Source organism: Elephas maximus, chromosome 9, assembly GCF_024166365.1.
Source record: "Elephas maximus indicus isolate mEleMax1 chromosome 9, mEleMax1 primary haplotype, whole genome shotgun sequence".
Taxonomy (NCBI): domain Eukaryota; kingdom Metazoa; phylum Chordata; class Mammalia; order Proboscidea; family Elephantidae; genus Elephas; species Elephas maximus.
In genome coordinates, this window is record NC_064827.1 from 61,752,452 (window position 1) to 61,775,050 (window position 22,599).

Sequence of the window (22,599 nt, forward strand, 5' to 3'; positions counted from 1 at the left end):
TGGCATATTCAGAAAACAAGTAGCTCTATATTAGTGACTTTCCTATATAACTAAAGTTTATCTCCCTGGAACAAAACTTAAAATTTAATTGTTTTTAATGAAAATGTTCCCCAAATGTAGTCTGCTCAATTTAAGTAAAGGTAGCAATTTGCATTTGTAAATCTGCCAAAGGAATTCTTTTCTGGCATCAGGATGAACCCAAGCAGATATAGGTTTATTTTCAAGATTTTTTTTCCCTCCCTGGAAAATTGTCTGAAACTCTGGCCTCGAAATTTTGCACCTTTAGGCCAGTTTCCCATAATCAGTGCAAGAAACACCCAATCCATCCAATTGACAAATCCATCAAATTCACTGATTTATCAAAATATCGTTTAAACAGGCTTTTAATATTTCTGTTAAATTTTAGCTAAAGGTATTCCCATTTTATCTTCAGAGCAACATTTTCTTTTTTCATGTACTTCAGATGAAGATTTATAGAACAAACCAGGGTCTCATTAAACAGTACACATATTGTTTTATAACATTGATTAACAACCCCACGACAAGTCAGCATTCTCCCTTCTCGACCTTGGGTTCCCTTTCTACCAGCTTTCCTGTTCCCTCCTGCCTTTTAGTCCTTGTCCATGGGCTGGTGTGCCCTTTTAGTCTTTTTTTATGGGCCTGTCTAATCTTTGGCTGAAGGGTGAACCTCAGGAGTGACTTCATTACAGAGCTAAAACGGTGTCTGGGGTCTATACTCTTGGGGTTTCTCCAGTCTCTGTCAGACCAGTAGGTCTGGTCTTTTTTTGTGAGTTAGAATTTTGTTCTGCATTTTTCTCCGGCTCTGACTGGGACCCTCTGTTGTGATCCATGTCAGAGCAGTCGGTGGTGGTAGCCGGGCACCATCTAGTTGTACTGGACTCAGTCTGGTGGAGGCTGTGGTAGATGTGATCTATTAGTCCTTTTGGACTAATCTTTCCCTTGTATCTTTAGTTTTCTTCATTCTCCCTTGCTCTTGAAGGGGTGAGACCAGTGTTGTATCTTAGATGGCTGCTCACAGGCTTTTAAGACCGCAAACGATTAGAGCAACATTTTCGAAAGGAATGTTCTCCTTTTGAAAGCTAAGATTGTTTGATGGTTTAGTCTTCTTACAAATATTTTTAAAAATATATTCAATGGATGTGAGTATATTGAATGAAATTAAGTATATTCTTGTAAATATATTCTGCCTATCAGTCTGTTTTGCTTATGATTGTATTTGATGAATGTGTGTATTCTTGATGTGTATATACCCATTGCTGTTGAGGTGTTTCCAACACAGTGACCCTATAGGACAGAATAGAACTGCCCCGTATGGTTTCCAGTGAGCAGCTAGTGGATCGAACTGCTGACTTTTTGGTTAGCAGTTGAGCCCTTAACTACTGTGCCACCAGGGCATTTAAATTAATTTTTGGCCAACTGGCTGTCTTCTTTATGTCAGGCAAAAGTCTTACCACAAAGTAGAGTTCCTGAATATTTACATTTCTCTAATGATGTGTTTACATCCAGAGTATACTCCACTGATAAGGTATAAAATCTGCACTTTCCATTAATGAAATAATTGCCTCAAGAGTTTAAAGCTTTTCCTATTAAAAATTATTTCGTGTCAAGATTTATCCTATAGACTTGACTTAATACCTTTTTAGTTGATGCCTTCCAGTTAATCTCCAAATAAATATTTTGTTTTTCTAAAAGCATACTACCTGTCTGAGAATTAAGCATGTCCTTACACATTACATAAAAGAAACAATATTTTTGTTGAAAATGAAAGAATGTTATTCTGTATAATGGTTTTGGAGAGAAAGATACACTGATAAAAAGATCAGTCTTTTTGGCTGTATAAAAGCTTAAAGCTTAAACTTCTTTAATAAAAGTGAAATTAAAAAATAAGCCAATAGTCTGGAGAAAATATTTGCAATCATATGATAGGCAAAGACCTGATGTCTTAATGATATTTTATCATGGTTAGTTTTCATAATTTATTTAAAAAAATGAAACTCCAATGAATAATAGATAAAATAAGGACAATTTATAAAAAAGGAATGTTAAGCCTCACTAGTAATTAAACACAAATTAACATGACAGTGAGATACTTTTTTAATCCTGTCAAATTAACAAAGATGTACAATAAGATAGTACCTACTGCTAGTGAGGGGAATGGAGGGAAGGAAGTTATTCTCACATATATCGCTGTTGATAATATTGGTGGTATTCTTTTTTTCCTTTTAAAACGTTTAAGTATAATATATGTACAAAAAAGTACACATATTGTATTGTACAGTTAATGAATTTTTATAAATTGCATATGTGTGAGTAATACTCAGCTTAGTAAACAGGACATTATTAACACCCCAGAAGCAACCCCTTATGCCCTTTCCAGTAATGAACATTCCTCTTCTCCCCAGAAGGAAAATAAATATTCTGACTTCCAACAACAGATTAGTTTTGCTCATTTTTATAGTTTCTGTAAATAGAATCAGAAAATATATACTTATTTGTGTCTGGCTTCTTTCGTTCAATATTATGTTTTTGAGATTCATCTTTATTCTTGCATATAATTATGGATCATTCATTCTTGTTGCTTTTTGGTATTCCATTGTGTGACTATACCACAATTATCCATTCTACTGTTGATGGGCATTTAGGTGGTTTTCACTTTTTGATGATTAGGAATAGACCTGTCTGCAAGCAGTATTGTAATACATGTCTTTTGTGATTGTATGGATACATCTCTCTTGGATCTTTTCCTAGGAGTAGAATTGCAGAGTCCTAGAGTATATATATTCGGGTTTAGTCGATACTGCCAGTTTTTGAAGTGTACCAATTCATATTCCTGCCAACCATGTGTTAGTGTTCCAGTGTTCCACTTCCTCATGATTATCTTTTGCAGAAGTAATTAGAATGTATGAAGAGCTGTAAATATATTCATACCCATTCGTGTAGTAATTTTACTCATTGAAAAGATGGAAAAAGATACATGCACAGAAATGTTCAATAAAGCAGCGGTTTGGGACCATAGGCTAAATCCAGCCTGCTGTGGCCCAGATTCAGCCACAAGCATTTGTTGTCTTTGACTGCTGTTGCGCTACAATGGCAGAGTGGTTGCAACAGAGACCTTGTAAAGCAGAAAATATTTTCCATGTGGCCCTTTCCAGAAAAGGCTTGGTGACTCCTGCATGAGAGCATTATTTAGAAGAGTAAAAGACTGACAATAACCAGTATGTCTGTCAGTAGGGGAGTTACTAGATAAATCCTGGTATAAACACTTGGTGTTATAGTATTTAGCCTTTTTTATTGTGGTAAAAATATATATAACAAAACATTTGCCAATTCAACACTTTTTGGATGTACAATTCAGTGATATTGATTATGTTCGTTATGTTGTACAACCATCACCACTGTCTGTTTCCAGAGTATTCCATCGCCATTAACAGAAATTCTGTGCCCCCTAAGCAGTAACCCTCCCTTTCACCCCTGGTAATTGCGAATACGCTTTGATCTGTATACATTTGTCTGTTCTAAATATTTCATGTAAGTGGGGTCATACAATATTTATCCTTTTGTGACTGGCTTATTTTACTTAATGTTTTCAAGGTTCGTGTATGTTGTAGCATGTATCAGGACTTCTTTATGGCCGAGTTATATCCTGTTATATGGGTATACCACATTTTGTTTTTCCATTCATCTGTCGATGGACGTTCAGATTTTCTACCTTTTGCTATTATGAATAATGCTTCAGTGAATATTGGTATACAAGTTTCTGTATGTATTCTTGCTTTCAGTTCTTTTGGGTGTATACCTGGGAGTGGAATTGCTGGGTCATGGGGTAGTTCTGTTTAACTTTTTTTTTTTTTTAATTGTGCTTTAAGTGAAAGTTTACAAATCAAGTCTGTCTCTCATACAAAATCTTATACACACCTTGCTATGTACTCCTAGTTGCTCTGTCCCCTAATGAGACAGCATACTCCTTCTCTCCACCCTGTATTTCCGTGTCCATTCAGCCAGCTTCTGTCCCCCTCTGCCTTCTCATCTCCCCTCCAGCAGGAGCTGCCCACATAGTCTCATGTGTCTACTTGAGCCAAGAAGCTCGCTCCTCACCAGTATCATTTTCTATCTTACAGTCCAATCCAATCCCTGTCTGAAGAGTTGGCTTTCAGAATGGTTCCTGTCTTGGGCTAATAGAACGTCTGGGGACCATGATCTTTGGGGTCTTTCTAGTCTCAGTCAGACCATTAAGTCTGGTCTTTTTACGAGAATTTGAGGTCTGCATCCCACTGTCTATGTTTAACTTTTTGAGGAACTGCCAAACTGTTTCCCACAGTGGCTGTACCGTTTTACATTCCCACTAGCAACGGATGAGGGTCCCAAGTGTATAGCAATTTAAAAGTGATGATTATAGGGATTATTCCCGTAGCAAACGTTCATTGGGCATTTGCTACGTGGTAGATACTTTTCTAGGTGCTGGGAAATCAGTAAGGACAAAAATTCCTACCCTCTCAGAAGTTTAGTTTTAATAGGAGAGGTAGAGAGTAAACAATAAAATAAAACAACATGTAAGTGATAAATGCTTAGGAAAAAAAAAGGCAAGGAAGAGTGATATGAGATGTCGCAGAGTTGATGCTTGTTGTTTTCAGCAGGGTTGCCAAGGAAGCCTTCACTGAGAAAGCGACTTTTGAGTGAGGACTTCAACAAGTGAGATTGCTAGACAGGCAGGTGTTTGGGGGGGGGGGAACTGGAGGAGCAAGGAGCATCCAGTGCAAAGGGCCAAAGTTGGAAATATGCCTTCTGTGTTCTAAGAAAGAAGAAAGTGAAGAGCTGCTGGAAAGGGCAGGAAGGGAAGAGTAGCAAGAGATGAGGTTGGAGAGGTAATGGGAGGAGGTGCGGTCATGTAGAACCTTGTGGCAACATGAAGTAAAACCAAACTGCTGTCGAGTCAGTTCTGACTCATAGCGACCCTGTCGGACGGAATAGAAGTGCCCCAGAGGGTTCCCAAGGCTGTAAGTCTTTACAGATAAGCGGACTGCCACATCTGTCTCCCGTGGAGCGGATGGTGCCTTCGATTCGGACCCTTTGATTAGTAGCTGGGCTCTTTGACCGCTGCACCATCAGGACTTGCGGCAAAAGGAAAAGTACCTGTTATAAATTGTTAAAGTAGGAAACAAAAAAGAATGCACTTTCGCTTTCCTTTCTTTCCTCTGCTTAATAATGATAGTCATGTGGAGGTCTGCATAAGGAAAAGACTGGAAGAAAATATTCTGAAATGCTGGCAGTGTTAATGTGCTGGGGTTATGAGTGATTTTTTTTTTTCCTTTTTGCCACATTTCCTGTAATTTGGCTATATTTTATAATAAAAAGTGTATTTAAAAACCCAAATGATTTTGCGTATTTATGTCTTTGAATGCCTTAAAAATCAGGTACTTAAGATCTTCCCTCATTTGATTGTAACATGACCTATTGCTGGTGGGCAGCAGTGTCTTAAATCATTTAAGGAATAGTTGGTTTCAATGATTAATCTTCCAGTGTTCAAACTGGAAGGAACTGTAGAGATTATCTACCTTAATCCCCTGATTTCATGGCTGCAGAAATGATGTGGAGAAGTGAAGGATCTTGGACTTCCAGTTCTTTTTTATGGGTGTTTGTCTGTTCCATCACCTTTGAATCCAGCACTTCGGTGATTAATAATTCACCTAATATTTAACTTAAAAAGAAAATCCTTGTGAATAATGAAACCTAAATCTGTTTTATCAAAATCTTGTCAGAGCCAAAACCACTGTAGCAAGTATGGTGCCAATAATGAATTCTTTTGATTGGTGTCCAGGTTAAGAGCATGGACTTTGGACTCAGGCTTCCTGGGTTAAAATCTTGTCTCTGTCTCTATTAAATCTTGTTTCTGGCCCTTATTAGTATGTAGCCTGTCTGTGCTTTAATTTCTTCATTTATAAAATGGGTATAATACTAAGTACCACATAGGATTGTTATGAGTATTTAGTGAATTAATATGGGTACATTTTCAGGGAGATAGGAGCAATTATTACTGAGGTTTAAATATCTAGAAGGGAGAGTATTTGAACACTAGATATCAGAGAAAATTCAGTTCAACAAATCCTTGAATTGTGTATAGTAATTTAAAGTTTATATATGCCTCTCTAGTTCGACTTCATAGGTAACACTCAGTAAGAACACTTGAGGCTAATCATCTTAATTAAATAGCACAGCGGTTTCAGATCATGTGCTGTTGTAGCACTTCTGCCAAAAACCTTTCACAGGTGGCTGTCATATTTTGGAGAGAATGTAGTTTGTTTCAGCAGGGGAAACACTGTGATAGTTTGTTAGGGCAGTGGCCTGCTGAGTTTGCCTTGCGATGAAACATGGGACAGGATAAATGTTAGATTTATTTTTCTTTATGGTATTTCTTTTTGTTAAGGATGATTTTATATGTGTCCCTAATGTGTTTTGTGGTGTGAATAGTTGGGCATTGCACAAGATTCTATTTTTACTGGGAAAAGTCTGAAATCTTTTTGTAATGTTGACTTCGTTGTTTTAAGTACGAAGCCTTCAAAAGTTTTATTTGCTCAAGTTGTTGCTGCTGCTGCTTTTTATTTATTTCTTTTAAAACATAGGTGCCACACCAGCTTTATAAGAAAGTTTTTGCCTTTCTTGAAGAATCATGAGTTGTAACTTAGGGTTTTTATGGGCACATTAATTTTGAATAGAACCTGGGTTTAACTAGAAATGCGGTGGTTTTGTTCGTGATGTCTTCACAGGACTCAGATACTTACATATTTATTAGTACATTGCTGTTGTAGCAATTGTGGTATTTAATTGAACCTGAAGGCCACTTGGAATTTTCCTAATTCATTAGATTAAAGTGAGTGGAAAGACCCCTGAGAAAGTTTTTTTAAAATGCAATTCAATATTTATAATTCAGTTAATAGTTAAGCTAAGGAATTTAGAAGCGCTTTGGGGGAAAGGAAGCCATACGCTTACGGAGGTCTTCATGAAGCATGAAATTGTAACACTGAACTAGCCTCACTGCTGGTATGTAAGGCTCTGGTCCAACGAGTGGCATATGACTTGGATTTCCCTTATAACAGCCTTGCCAGCTACTCTTTTCAGGATTTAGGTTGTTACATCATGTGCATATAATTAATCTTGAGTGCTCAGGAAGGATGTGTGGAATCTCTCTTTAGGTTTTAAGTAGTGACTCTGATAGCATATTTTAGTTTGACTCTTTTGCGTAGGAATCTTTGCTCAGTGTGATAAATGTGCATCAATACCACCAAGAGAACTAAATATCTGTTTAATTGGATATCAGTCAGACTTTCTGTACTTGGAAGATCAAAGTATGATCCTGAGGTATTGTATCTTTTAGCTTTACTTGTCAACTCTTAATCTTTCTGTGGGTTTTTGACCTCTTTGAGAATCAGATAAAAGCTTTGGACTCTCAGAAAATGTATATCTCCACATGCAGTGCACAGTTTTGTATAAAATGTCAGGGAACATATGGACCCCCTAATGCCTGATAGGCTTCTAGGGAAAACTTATTTTTTTGAGGAAGGAGGGAATGATATGATTTTTTTTTTCTTAAATCCATTTAATTTATTGTTTCTGATAAATGTACTAGTTGTGTGCATCTGGTTAAATCATTCTTCTGCACAGTAGGTTATGGAAAAATAGAGTTTCACTACTGGTGCATTCACAAAGGCAGTCTGGCTAGGAAAAATTAAAAAGTTGAAATTCTCATTCTCATTTCTAAGGGAATGAAGAGGGAGAATTCATTGTGTCAAGCATTACAAATAAGCATGTACTGAAGCTGCTGCTGTGATGATCACATATTGTTGGAACACCCCAAGAAAGATAATTTGCATGAAAGATGATTATTCAATAGGGCTTTAATTTACAAGGACCATTCCACCATTTAATTGAGCCCTTTAATACAACACTGCTTCTGCTTCGATAGATTGCATTTGCTTCCTGCGTATGTTCAGTGCCATAAGGGTGGTAAAAATCTGATTCAGTTTAGCTCGAAGGTGAAACAGCTGAAAACCATGCCATAAAAATATATGTTATTAAACATCTGCGGATTGGTTTTGAAATCAGTTTTCTGTTGGCTAGTTTATACCATAAAGCTGATTGCCTAATTATTTTTTTCCTGATAAGATTTTTAGATTGTTTTGACCTCCTGGTCACTAGTTAAACTATATGGTTCCACTTTTAAAATTTTCACTTTTATAGGCTATTCACTTCAATCGTCCTTATGCAAAATAAGCAAACATAGCCTGCGTTTAAAGCCATTACAGGAAAAATATTATTTGGTGATAAAGAAGATGCATTTCAACAAGTATCTGCATTGTGATTAAAGTCCCTACAAAGAATATATGGTTTAAAAGAAAAAAAAAAAAAAGCATGAGGGTGTTAATGTAGATGTTTTTGTCTTAATCCTCTGTCAGTGTCAGCTGAATAGTGTATTAATAAGCTTTATCATAGAGAAGAAGACGAGCCTGGAACTGACTCCTTGAGGATGCTCCATTCGTGTTGTTAGGTGTCTTTGAGTCATTTCTGACTCAATAGCGACCCTGTGTATAACAGAATGAAAGACTGCCTTGTCCTGTGCCATCCTCACAATTGTTGTTATTGCTTGAGCCCATTGTTGGAACCACTGTGTCAATCCATTCATTTCAGGGTCTTCCCCTTTTTCGCTGACCCTGTACTTTACCAAGTATGATGTTCTTCTCTAGTGACTGATCCCTGCTGATAACATGTCCAAAGTACGTGAGACATAGAATCACCATTCTGAGCATTCTGGTTGTACTTCTCCCAAGACAGATTTATTCATTCTTCTGGCATTCCATGATATAGTCAATATTCTTCACCAGCACCACAATTCAAAGACATCAGTTCTTCTTTGGTCTTCCTTATTCATTGTCTAGCTTTCACATGCATATGAGGCACTTGAAAACACCATGGCTTTTTTGGGTCAGGCACACTTTAGTCCTTAAAGTGACATCATTGCTTTTTAACACTTTAGAGAGGTCTTTCACAGCAGATTTGCCCACTGCAATATGTTGTTTGATCTTGACTGCTGCTTCCATAGGTGTTGACTGTGGATCCAAGTAAAATGAAATCCGTGACAACTTCAGTCTTTTCTCTGTTTATCATGGTGTTGCTTATTGGTCCAATTGTGAGGATTTTTGTTTTCTTTAATTTGAGGCGTAATCCATACTGAAGGCTGTGGTCCTTGATCTTCATGAGTAAGTGCTTCGAGTCTTCTTCACTTTCAGCAAGCAAGGTTGTGTCATCTGTATATCTCAGGTTGTTAATGAGTCTTCCTCCAATCCTGATGGTGTATTCTTCATATAGTACAGTTTCTTGGATTATTTCCTTAACATACAGATTGAATAAGTATGGTGAAAGGATGCAACCCTGACTCATACTTTTCACTTTAAACCACTCAGCATCCCCTTGTTCAGAAGGGGATATGGAACAAGGGATATCATTGCCGATATCAGATGGATCGCGGCTGAAAGCAGAAAATACCGAAAAGATGTTTACCTGCATTTTATTGACTATGCAAAGGCATTTGACTGTGTGGATCATAACAAATTACGGATAACATTGCGAAAAATGGGAATTCCAGAACACTTAATTGCGCTCATGAGGAACCTGTACATTGATCAAGAGGCAGTCGTTCTAACAGAACAAGGGGATACTGAGTTCCAACCTTGGAGACATGTAAAATAAGCATTGTTTTCAGAAGCCAATAGCCAGTCACTTTCTTAATGGAGAAACACTGAAGGTGTGTCCAAATGAGGAATGCTGAAGCCCTGTAGGTTAAATCAGGAACAAGATAAGGGCGTCTGTTATCACCATTATTTTGGAGGTCCTAGGGTTGCTATGAGTCGGAATCGACTCGACAGCACTGAGTTTGTTTTTTTTTTTGGTGTTTAGTCAGTGAGTAAGATAATGCAAGAAAAAGGAATACAAATGTTGGAAAGGAAGCCCTACAGATATCGCCATTTGTGGGAATAGTGATGGGTTAGAGGAAAAGAATATTCCTAAGAGTAAGAAAGTTTGAAGTAGAGAGGAGGTAGAAACATTTTCTATTGGGTTTCCTTCATGTTTTTTGTGAATGAGGTCTTTAACTGAAACTGCAGGGACTAAGGTTGAAATTGGGCAGTTAAGAAGAATGAGAAGAATTTGGAGCAGCTGTTGTGGTGAAAAATTATTTGAAATAGCTCTGAGAGCTCAATAAGGGTGAACTGGTGTGAAGGTATGTGCAGTCCATTAACACAGGGTTGGTTTTTATAAGTCAGAGTGGCTTCTGGCTTTTCTGAGCTTAAGTTATTGATGACCTGTGTGGGCAGAGCTTTATAACCTCCTTTATAACCTCAGCCCCATCCTCAAAATTTGCTCCTGAGATCTGATTTTTGACTATATGAGGTCCTGAAGTTGGAGAGCCCTGTAGGGTTAGAAGGTTAAGGGAGAAAGGAGGGTCAAAACTGCTTGGGAGGAGAAACTTGTATGGTATTTTTATAGTGGGTAAATGTGTCAGTAGGCTGTCTCTGGATCTGCAGAAAAAGGCCTAGATGGTAATTCTACTTACTAGAGTTGTCGAAAGGAGTACTGGGTGGTACAGAATGTTAAACACTGGGCTACTAACTTAACGGTTGGTAATTCACATCCACCCAGAGGGGCTTCAGAGAAACCCCTTGTGATCTGCTTCCGAAAGATCACAACCATGAAAACCCTGTGGAGTGTAGTTCTGCTCTGACACACATGAGGTTCACCGTGAGTTGGAATTGATTCCATGGCAATTGTTTTTTTTTTTTGAGGGGATTAACTCAATTAAATGTGGTAATAGGTGTGGACAGTTTCCCACAGTGCTCTGTATATAGTAAGCTCTTAGTAGATGTTCCCTTTAAAAAAAGTAAAAATCCAGTGTCCATTAACCCTGTTCGTTCCAGATATTTTAAGCAACCTTGTTTCCTACGTATCTGTTCAATATCCAGCGTGTTTAAACTTTGTCTTTGCACTGGCCCTGGCCTTGTGTACCTTCTCCCTGCCTTAGCGTACTGAGGAAGCCTTTGCTTTGAGCCTGCTGCTTCTTGTTCCTACTTCTCTCCTTTCTTTCACAGCCAGATCTCTCAGATAAATGGATGGCATGTGTGGTCTGTGCTCTCATCACTAACTCTTTAATCCTAGAGAATCTGGCTGCCTCTACCTTCCTTCTACTCAGAGTCTCCACATGGCTAAACACAGACAATAAACACATGAACAACGATGCAAATTATGCATGTGCTATGGAGAAAAGCAATTCAAGGTAGAGGGGCGAGGGAGTGCCAGGCATATGTGGGGAGGTTTGCTGAATTTTATAGGGTGGTCTCAGAAGTCCTTTGTACTGAGGGGACACATAAGTAGATCTAAAGGAAGTGAAGGAGCAAATCGTACAAATATCTGGGGGAAAAGTATTCCAGGCAGCCAAGTGCAAAATCCCTGAAGTAGGGGCAATGTTGGTATGTTTGAGGAAGAGCAAGGAGGATGTTGTAGATGAACAGAGTGACCAAGTAGAGGATGAGGTCAGAGAGGTAAGTTAGTAGATGTTGTATTGGGAACATATAGAAATTATCTTCTGATTGTTTCTGTTTCCTTAGTGCGAGTGAGGATGAGGCAGAAGGTACTGGAAATTTAAAGAGATGCTCACTTAAGAAAGTGGGAAAATGAATGGGTTTGGGTGGTGATTTTCAAAATGCAATCCCTGGACCAACAGCACCAGTCCACCTAGGAATATGTTAGAAATGCAAATTCTTGGGCCCCTTCCCAGACCTACTGAATCAGAAACTCTGGTGAGGGCCAGGCATCTGTGTTTTAACAAGCCCTCTGGGTTATTCTGATGCACACAAAAGTTTGAGAACCGCTGGACTAGAGATAAGTACAATTACCAGGCTGGACTGAGGACCTTGAGTTTAGCAGTCTTAAATTTAAAGTGAAAAACCGTCATTAGACTATGTTTCTCTCCAGCCACATTTAGCTGCAGACATAGGCACAGAGTAAGCAGAGCTGGTTTTAACCAGACTTGGGGTTTGGCCAGATGACTTTGTTGAAGCAAGAAAAGGATGAGGGAATTGAGTGTGTACAGTGGATTGTTTTAAATGATGGGCCGTGAAATCTAAGCTGCATGAGGAATAAAATGAGTACATGACAGGGCATGTGGGACAGTGAAAAGGTGGTAGGTCAGTGAGATAAGTTCTGAGATAGCTCTGATTGATTCCAGAGCATGGCATTTTTCCTTCGTTAAGTGCCTCAAAGTACCAGTGTTTCTGGGCTTTAGAATTGTCTACCACAGCAAGGAATTTAGCATTAAAAGTTTTGAGTTTAAGTCCTCCTCAGTTGTTCTCTAGTCTTGGGTTAAGTCACTTAACCTCTGTGAACCATTCTCAATATCTGTGCAGTGTAACTTAAAGTCTCTAACACCTTAGTCTTACAGTTGACCAGAACGTGAAATGAGAGGTAAATGTATGAAAGTGTTTTGTAAAATACGGAGTCCCATCTCCTAGTCCATAACCTCAACTGTTGTCTGTACTTCCTTCCTTTCCTTCTATACCTATATTTACTCATGTAGTGCTCAAGAACCTTGCCTCATGGCTATGACAAAAGTATGAATCTTGTAGAAGAGTAAGGAAAAAAATATACATGACTGTTGTAATTACTTGCCTTGTAGTAAAATATTGTCTTAAAAATGCATTAGACTTACGCTTCTGGCCAAGATGGAGTAAGAGACACCAGGTGAACCATCCTGGCTGAAACAATTTAAAAAACAGACAAATATATACTAAGCAGTGGTTTTGAAGACATTGAGCATGAGGCAGTGAAGAACAGTGATCACTGAGAGACAAGAAACAAACAAGGTGAACTCTGTGATTGCCCCAGTTTACTACCTGGAGAGGATTTCCAGGCTGTGGTGCAGGGAAGGGGAACTCAGGTAGAGTCTGGCAGTCTCCTTGAGTTGACAAGCTAGTGTTGAGAGCCTAGGAGGCCAAGGTGACTATAGAGTTCTCTGGTAGAGTGTCAAAGAGGAGAGAGCTGTGCAAAGAGAGAATTCTGGAGCTCCACAGTGTCCCCTCAAGTGTTTAGCTCAGTACTGATCTGCACATGTGTATGAGGAAACTATTTGAGGCTGGGGAGAAAATCACCAGACAGGAGAAGCAGAAGGAGTGAACCTTCAGACCCACACAGGGCTGAAAATTGTTTGTGTTCCCAGCAGTCGGAATGGAAAAAGCTTGTAGTACGTGGGGTGCAGAGTACTCAGGAGGGTACTCAGTGGTAGGAAAAAATTAGCCCTCGTTAAACACTACTCTAGTCCTGCCTATCCAAGCTTAAAGAACCCAAAGGAATAAACTGTTTTCAAGTAATTTAACCATTGCTGAAGAATGTCTGTTGTGTGCTATGGAGTCGATTCTGACTCGTAGCGACCCTATAGGACAGAGTAGAACTGCCCCATAGGGTTTCCAAGGAGTGGCTGGTGGATTTGAACTGCTGACCTTTTGGTTGGCAGCCAGACGCTTAACTACTGCACCACCAGGGCTCTGTACTAAGCATATAAGAACTAAAAACCAAACCTACTGCCGTGGAGTTGATTCTGACTCATAGCTACCCTAAAGGACAAAGTAGAATTGCCCGGTAGGGTTTCTAAGAAGTACCTGGTGGATTCGAACTGCCAGCCTTTTTGTTAGCAGCTGTAGCTCTTAACCACTACACCATCAGGGTTTCCACTAAGCACACAGTAGGAACTAAATAAATACTTGGTGAACTGGGAGGGGAGGGAAACCCTTAAATCAGCATTGATTGACTTTTTGAACAAACTTGATACTTTGCTGTTATTAATTCATGGTTTTCTTGTTGATTGCTTTATAAAACATCACAGTTTTTTTCTCCCATCATGTAGTTTTTATTAATCCATGCAGTTATCATGCTAACATGAAATTTAATACAGATTAGATGTTTATGGTGTCTGAAGTCATGCTCATAGCTTCCCAGACCGTTTTGAGGATCCACTTGGAAGTTTTATGATCTTATTTTACATGTTGGTTATCACCAGGACATTGTATGCACCAGTATTTAATAATAATTTCACGAAATAGGAGCCTTATCGAAGAAAATATAAATGACTTTATGGCTCTTAGGAATTTGTGGCTTTGAATAATCCTTATGACTCTTCTGAACATTACTAAAGCTTGCCTTGCGCAGTACCTGGTACATAGAAGCTTGGTGAGTATTTGTTGAATACATAAATAATTGTGTAAGAGAGGCAAAATAGACATGGCGATTGTGACGATAAATTCCAGATCCTTCAGTTCTTTGGAAACCCTGGTGGCATAATGGTTAACAGCTCAGCTACTAACCAAAAGGTTGACAGTTTGAATCCAACAGGTGCTGCTTAGAAACTCCTTGCGGCAGTTCTACTCTGTCCTATAGGGTCGCTATGAGTCGGAATCGACTCGATAGCAGTGGATTTGGTTTGTTTTTTTCAGTTCTTTGGGTTGTTTCCAGCACATACATATTATTGTTCCACGTCATAACGGTGAGAAAAGCTGGTGTACCCTTTGGAGTTCAAAGATATGTTTGTACTAACTTATTTCTGATAAAACAAACAACACTATGGTAATAATCTGACCCCATTGTGTTTCATGTAATTATGTTGCATCCATGTAATTGGTTGGACTGTTACAGCATTTAATTAGTATTTCAGTAAATGCTGATATAAATACATCGCCTTGTCTCTTGTTCCTACTTAGAGAATATTGCAGGAAGTGAACCAGTATAATAGAAGAAAGGTGGTTTAGTCCCCTTGGTGATATGTCATCTTAGTTATGATCAAGGAATTTTTAAGTTTTGTGTGTTTGGGAAAACGGCGAAGTTGAAAACAGCACTTTTACTTTCTACTCTTGGCTTGATTGATTAGATTCATTAGTAGAAAGAAAGCAGCAAATTAAATTGCTTTTACATTTTCAAAATACTTAAGATGGAAAATCGAAAACACAGAGGTAGATAAAGATGCTGTGTGCATATCATTACCAAGGAAATTTAATTCAGTGTTTAGCAATAGCTTTGAGCAGAAGTACCTTCACTTGGAGATAAGATAATGGATGTGGTATAATCTCAAGTAATTAGAGACAGAATGAAATTGATATTTTGTATTAGTTGTGCATTATTTATCATGTCTGATAAAGCAGTAGCATATGCCTGATGCTTTTGCTACCACCTAGTTGGTACTCTATACTCCAAGTCAGTGGGTAGATTGTTCCTGGGCTAACTTTTATACAGTGTCATGGATTGAATTGTGTCCCCCCAAAATATCTGTCAACTTGGCTAGGCCATGATTCCCAGTATTGTGTGATTGTCCACCATTTTGTCATCTGATGTGATTTTCCTATGTGTTGTAAGTCCTACCTCTATGATGTTAATAAGGCAGGATTAGAGACAGTTATGTAAATGAGGCAGGTCTCATTCTACAAGATTGGGTTGTGTTTTAAGTCAATCTCTTTTGAGACAGAAAAGAAAGAAGCAAGGAGGGGCTGCTCATACCACCAAGAAAGCAGCACTGAAAACAGAGCTTGTCCTTTGGACACAGGATCCCTGCGCTGAGAAGCTCCTAGTTCAGGGGAAGAATGACAAGGACCTCCTTCCAGAGATGATTGAGAGAAAGACTTCACGTGGAGCTGACACCCTGAATGTCTTCTCCAGGAGCTGATGCCCTGAATTTAGACTTGTAGCCTACTACATTGTGAGAGAATAAACTTCGGTTTGTTGAAGCCATCCACTTGTGGTATTTCTGTTATAATAGCACTAAATAAGAAACACAGTAAGAGTTGTGGGCATCTTTTGTAAATTAACATCCACAAACTTATACTATAAATAAGAGAATGACAGAGGACACAGAAGCACTAATGGGAAAGACAAAGGAAGGAACAGAAAAATGAAGAGGGTGTTGAGACTAATTTATGATACTGTAGAAAAGCAAGAAACCTTCCTTCTTAGGGCTATAGAGCAGTGCTATCCAGTAGAACTTCCTGTTGTGATGGAAATGCTGTCTTTCTTCACTGCCCAACATGATAGCTACTAGCCAGTGTGGCTGTTGACCATTTTGAAGCGTGTCTAGTAAGGGACTGAATTTTTAATTATATTTAATTTTAATTATTTTACATTTAAATTTAAATAGCCACAGTGGCTAGAGGTTGCCTTATTAGACAGCTCAGAAGAGGGTCAGCAAGTCTGTAATGACCCTGGTAATGCCCTGGAACCTTAGGGTTCATTTAGCAGCGGGCTAAATGAGATTTTTATGGGTGGCCCAAGGACCACATCAGTTTATTCATAACATTGTCTTAATGATAAAATCCTCATTTATATCCTAAACAAATCTTACCATCTTTGGCCGTCAATCTCCTTGAGGGCAGTTGCCATGTGCTTTTATCTCCCCAGAATTCCCTCCACAGGGGATTAAAGCACATTGTGTATAAGGCTCAATACGTGTTAGCTCTTTAACTGGTGTGCGTCAGGGACGGTCTCATCAGTGAATGTATTTGTGAAGGTGTCCCGTATACTGAATAATCCGAGAAAGTTTTTACTCTGCTGGCTATGAGTTGACATTTTAGCACATTTCGTTTTTTCCTTTGCTCTCATTTCTCATCAGTTACCCATTGGCCATCCTCCCAGATCTATAAATCATAGAAACAACAACATCTTCTGGAATCCGCAGCAGTTGACCTTCCTATAAACATACAAATCTTGAGAAAATGAGCATTTCCTGTGGTTTTCATTTATTCATAATGGTATGTTCCCAGTAATGGTGAAGTAGAGTGATTCTGTGGACCACCAGTGGTCTTTTCATTGCCTGAGTTATTTTGCTGTTCCTAATGATGCCATTACTCCTGCTTTATTGGTGTTTATTACTGCAATTATTCATATGTAAAAGTAATTTTGTCTAGTCCCCATTATATGAAGTAGAATTTATTACATATTTCTTTTTTATGTAATTTTCTAATCCTCATAAGATCCCACAATTTTATTTCCTCTGAATGAGGGAAGCCTCATCATGTCCTTAATTATTATAGCCATTTTGTAAACGTATTACAGTGTATAACCAAAATACAACAGACCCTCAACTTACTGGGTCTGGGTGAACACAGAAGAGAAAGAATAGGACAGAGGAATTCAGGGACTGTTATTAGGGTGCTTGGGGGTGGGAGAAGTGGAAGTTGCCTTTTGTGTTCTTTATTCTGATGTATCCCTGTCAATAAATTCTCCCAGTGCCATCCTGATCATTAACTTTATCCAAGTGGTTTCACGGGTTTTAAGAAAGGAATCCCCCTTTGTACATCTCTGGGAGGTGCTAAACAAGTTAAAGCTATTTCTTCAAGCCTGGGAGGTGTTTGCACTGAACTCATTCGGGCACTAACACGTTTAGGTACTGGCCTTTCTCATCTCAGCCTTTAAATAGCACTGTCTACCCATTAAGACACTTTCCTACCTCAGCACCTTTACACTTACTGTTCTCTTTCCCTGGAATTTGCTCCCCACTCCTTTTCACATGACTGATTCCTTTGCATTTCTCAGATCTCACCTTAAGAATCACTTTTTCAGAAAGCCCTTCCCTGACCATCCTAATTGTTGTTAGTTGCAGTCAAGTTGATTCCAACTCATGGCGACCCCACGTGTGCAGAGTAGAGCTGCTCCAGAGGGTTTTCAAGGCTGTGACCTTTCAGAAGCAGATTGCCTGGTCTTGCTTCTGAGGTGCCTCTGGGTGAGTTTGAACAGCCAGCCTTTCAGTTAGTAGTCCAACAGTTAACCATTTGCACCACCCAGAGACTCCTGGCCATCCTGATTAGGCCTCCCCTGTAATTCTCTATCATAGCACCTTATTTGAGTTTCTTTCTAACAGTTACCACATCTGTGATTATTTAGGGTATCTTTATTATATTTTAAGCTTCTCTCCAATTGACCTTCAGACTTTTGCATATTCACCTCCTATTGAGTATTTATTTATTTATTTAACCCAAAATGTATTTATTCAATATATTCATAAAGGGCTCAAATGGAGACATAATTTAAAAAACAAACAAAACAAAAATGACGTCACAGCTTAAGATAGAGACCTATACAGAAATCAAGGAGAGGACAGACCAGCTAAGGAAAAAAAATAAAGAAATAAAGATAACACAAGGAGAGAGGCTAGACAGACTGAGTCAGGGCTCTTGGTTGGAGACTTGCTTTGAGTAGGTTTCCTGCAGGTACTTCTTAAAGGCTGTGGGGTTTTTCCAGAGCTCGGCAGCATGTGTGTTTAAGGGGCTATCGATGTTGGGTTCTCCCAGCAGGCTCTGGATAGAGAGGAGAATGGTCCTGACATCGTACAGGGCAGACCACTTGTCCTTCAGGATGTCTAGGCAGATGTTACCCTGAGTGTCCATGTTGGGGTGGTAGCAGGGCGTGAGGAACTTCACCGTGGGCGCATTGTAAGTGTAGCCACTGGGGAACTCGAGAGAGAGCTTATACCTCAGGTCTTCATATACTGTGCCAGCTGCTCCATGGATGGTCCCCACCCACTTGAAAAGGTTGTCTGATTCAGGGAAGGCAGAAATTCCTTTGTCACCAGACATCATGAGGGTCATCAACTCCTGCTGTAGCCTCTTGCCCACGGAGCCCCGGGCGGCGCCTCCGCTGGGCTCAGTCCCTTTCCGGGCGGCGACAACGCTGGCTGCGGCTGGGTCGTGGCTCTGGGAAGCCATCCGGGCGGCGCTGGCAGGGCGACAGAAACTCGGCAGAGACGACGGCAACTGCCTCATTTATTTATTTTCAAATATTTATTGAACAGCTACTGTGCGCAAGATGGTAAGAAGACAAGCCTCTGCCTTGTCCTTGTGAGTTTACAGATCATAGAGCACACAGTGGTAGTCAGGTACAAATTACATGCAAACAAGCAAACAGGGTGCTGTGAGGGAGAGTAACTGGTGGTGGTTGGAGAGAGGTCACCTTTTTAGTTTGGGTCTCTCGGGAGGTAACATTTGAATTGAGATCCATGCAACACATAGGAGGAAGAGCATTTCAGGCAGAAGGAATGGCCCGGAAACAGGAAGGAGCTTGGCATGTTTAAACAATTGAAAGAAAAACATGACTAGAGGACAGTGGCACAGAATGAAGAAGTAAGTAGAAGAGAGCAGGAACTCCATTATCCCTCCTGGCCTTTGGAGACCACAGTAAGGAGTTCAGTTTTGAAATGTGTAGTGGAAAACCATCGAAAGGTTTTAAGCTGGGAGACAGTTGATCTGTTTTATGTTTTAAAAAGATAATTCTGTCTGCTATAGGGTGGATGGTTTGAAGAGGGCAAGGGGTGAAATAGAAAAGTGAGTTAATAAAAGGCTTGGCCTTTTAACTAGATATCTGTCTTAGTTATCCAGTGCTGCTATAACAGAAATACTACAAGTGGATGGCTTTAACAGAAATTTATTTTCTCACAGTTTAAAAAAGAGTCACAACAAACCCATTGCCTTTGAGTCAGTTCTGCCTTATTTGTGACCCTGTAGGACAGAGTAGAACTGCCCAATAAGGTTTCCGAGGCTGTAATCTTTATGGAAGCAGATTGCCGCATCTTTTTCCTGCAGAACGGCTGGTGGGTTTGAACTGCTGACCTTTTGGTTAGCAGCTGAACACTTCAACCACTGTGCCATCAGGGCTCCTTTCTCACAGTTTAGGAGGCTAGAAGTCTGAATTCAGAGTGTTGGCTCTAGGGGAGGACTTTCTCTGTTGACTCTGGAGGAAGGTCCTTGTCTCTTCAGCTGTGCTTCCTGGTTCTTTGGGGATCTCTCCATGTGTCTTGGCATCTGTTTTACCCCTTCTCTGCTTCTTAGTTTGCTTGTTTAGTTGTTTAGCTTGTTTATATCGTAAATGAGATTGACTCAAATATACCCTATACCAATCCTGCCTCGTTATCACAACAAAGACAACTCATTCCCAAGTGGATTTATAACCACAGGAATAGAGGTTAGGATTTACAACACATGTTTTTGGGGGGAACAGTTCAATCCATAGTACCATCCATATTTAGTAATTTCCAAATTTGCCTTTATTACCTCCTGAATAGTTCTCAAGTCTATGCATTGCTCACTGTTACAGTTCATTGTCGTTGCCTGATGTGCTGCCATACTTCATACTAATCACTGTGCCTAAACCCTGCTCTACTGTGCTTCCAAAGATACGTGATCGATTGAAATTGCCCGTTGTATCAGGGTTCTCCAGAGAAACTGAAGCAATAGAGCGTGTGTGTGTGTGTGTGTGTGTGTGTGTGTGTGTGTAAAGAGAGAGAAAGAGATTGAGATTGATTAAAGAATTGGCTTACCTGATTGTGGGGGCTGGCAAGTCAGATTCTTGGGATAGCTGGCAGGCTGGGCTCTTGGGAAAGAGTTGGTTTTCTATGTTACAGTCTTGAGGCAGAATTCTTTCTTCTCCAGGAAGCTTTTAGTTTTTGCTCCTAAAGACTTCAACCGATTGGATGAGGTCCATCCACATTATCAAGGGTGATCTCCTTTATTTAAAGTCAGTTGATTACAAATGTAAATCACATCTACAGAATGCCTTCTTAGCAACATCTATACTAGTGTTTGACCAAAGAACTGGGCACCATAGCCTAGCCAAGTTGACACATAAAGTTAATCATCACATCCAGCTTACCACACTACCACCCACCCTCCTTAAAACACTCAGTGACTCCCCACACCTCCCCATGGTCTGGCGCTGCCATCACTATGCTTTGCCTTGCACTTAGTGGCCCACAAGACAGTTTTTTGTAGCTTTTACACATTGGTTGTTTTGGGTCTACTTGCGTTTCTTTGCTCATGAATCCTTTGGTTGGACTGCCACATACATCCCATGCAGGGTTAGGTGCCCCTGGTGTGCACTTATTTGGTACCCAAAGCAAGTTCTGAGCTCACATTTAAGTTACATTGAATTATTATCATCTATGTATCATTCAGATCCTCAGCTTCCTCCCTCACAATTAGACTCTGAATTTCATGTGTTTTATTTATCTTTGAAGCCCCAGCATCCAGCATAGTTTCTGGATTATGGTAGGAATGTAATGTTTGTTGAATGGATCCATGAATGAATGAATGTTAATTTCTTGGCCAGCATTAGATGATGGTTTTTTTTTTTTTTTTTCTGTTTACCATATTCTTTTTGTGGATAGAATTATTGAAATAAAACCCCTGCTCTAAAACATATATATTCATTTATTCATTCCAAAAACATGTATTGAGAATCAGGAGGTGTTACAGCAATAAGATGTAGGATAGTGAGCAAAACAAAGTCCCTGCTGTCTTGGAACTTACATGTGTGTGGGTATGATATCTGTCTGTCTGTCCAACTAGGCAAGTATCTATTTCTTTTTCTAAATAGACTTTTAGTTTTACGCTATTTTTAGATTTACGTAAAAGTTGTGAAGAGAATAGAGTTCTCATATTCACCATACATTTGTTACAATTAATGAACCAATATTGACACAATATTATTAGCTAAAGTCACTACTTTATTCACATTTCCTTAGTTTTTACCCATCAAAAGTACTGCATTACATTTAGTCATCGTGTCCCCTTGGGCTCTTCTGAGCTATGACAGTTTCTCAGACTTTGCTTTTGATTAGCTTGACAGATTTTTATAGAATATCCCTCAATTTGAGTTCATCTCATATTCTTTTCATGATTAAATGGGGGGTTATGGGTCTTTGAATGGGAGCCCTGGTGATGCAATGTTAAAGCACTCGGCTGCTGTGTAGTGCTGCTATAACAGAAATACCACAAGTGGATGGCTTTAACAAAGAGAATTTTATTCTCTCATAGTCCAATAGGCTAGAAGTCTGAATTTAGGGCACCGGTCCAAGGGAAGGCTTTCTGTCTCTGTGTGCTGTGGAGGAAGGTCCTTGTTATCAGCCTTCCCTTGGTCTGGAGCATCTCAGCACAGGAACCTCAGGTCCAAACGACACACTCTGCTCCTGGTGCTGCTTTCTTGGTGGCATGAGGTCCCCATGTCTCTCTGCTCGCTTCTCTCTTTTATATCTCAAAAGAGATTGGTTTAAGACGCTATCTAATCTTGTGGATCTCATCAATATAACTGCCACTAATCCATCTTGTTGCGTCATAGTGATAGCCTTTACAACACTTAGGGAAATCACATCAGACGATAAAATGGTAGACAATCGTACAATACTGGGAATCATGACCTAGCTAAGATGACAGATATTTTTTGGGGACACAGTTCAATCCATGACAACTGCTAACTGAAATGTCGGCGGTTTGAACCCACCAGCTGCTCTGCAGGAGAAAGATGTGGCAGTCTGCTTCTGTAAAGATTTACAAACTTGGAAACTGTACAGGGCAGTTCTACTGTGTCCTGTAGGGTCTCTATGAGCTGGAATTGAATCGACAGCAGTGATCTTGGATTTTTTTTCCATGGGTCTTCGAGGAGACTTAGTGACACAGTGGCTAAGCGCTTAGCCAAAAGGTCAGCAGTTCAAACCCATCAGCCACTCTGCCGGAGAAA

The 22,599-nt window shown here is 39.6% G+C and overlaps 2 protein-coding genes across 5 annotated transcripts in view; one reads left to right on the top strand and one right to left on the bottom strand.

Annotated features, from left to right (window-relative positions):
• KIAA1958 (KIAA1958 ortholog) overlaps window positions 1-22,599 on the top strand; it is a 164,143-nt gene that overhangs the window by 11,629 nt on the left and 129,915 nt on the right. The gene's annotated exons all lie outside the window — the stretch shown is intronic.
• Window positions 18,258-18,798, bottom strand: LOC126082754 (ubiquitin-conjugating enzyme E2 C-like). The gene has a single exon (XM_049895652.1). The coding sequence runs from the start codon at window positions 18,795-18,797 to the stop codon at window positions 18,258-18,260; it is 540 nt and encodes a 179-aa protein (XP_049751609.1). The 5' UTR covers window position 18,798.

Excerpts from the sequence above, each read along its gene's own strand:
- LOC126082754 (XM_049895652.1), bottom strand. The coding sequence starts at position 18,797 with ATGGCTTCCCAGAGCCACGACCCAGCCGCAGCCAGCGTTGTCGCCGCC.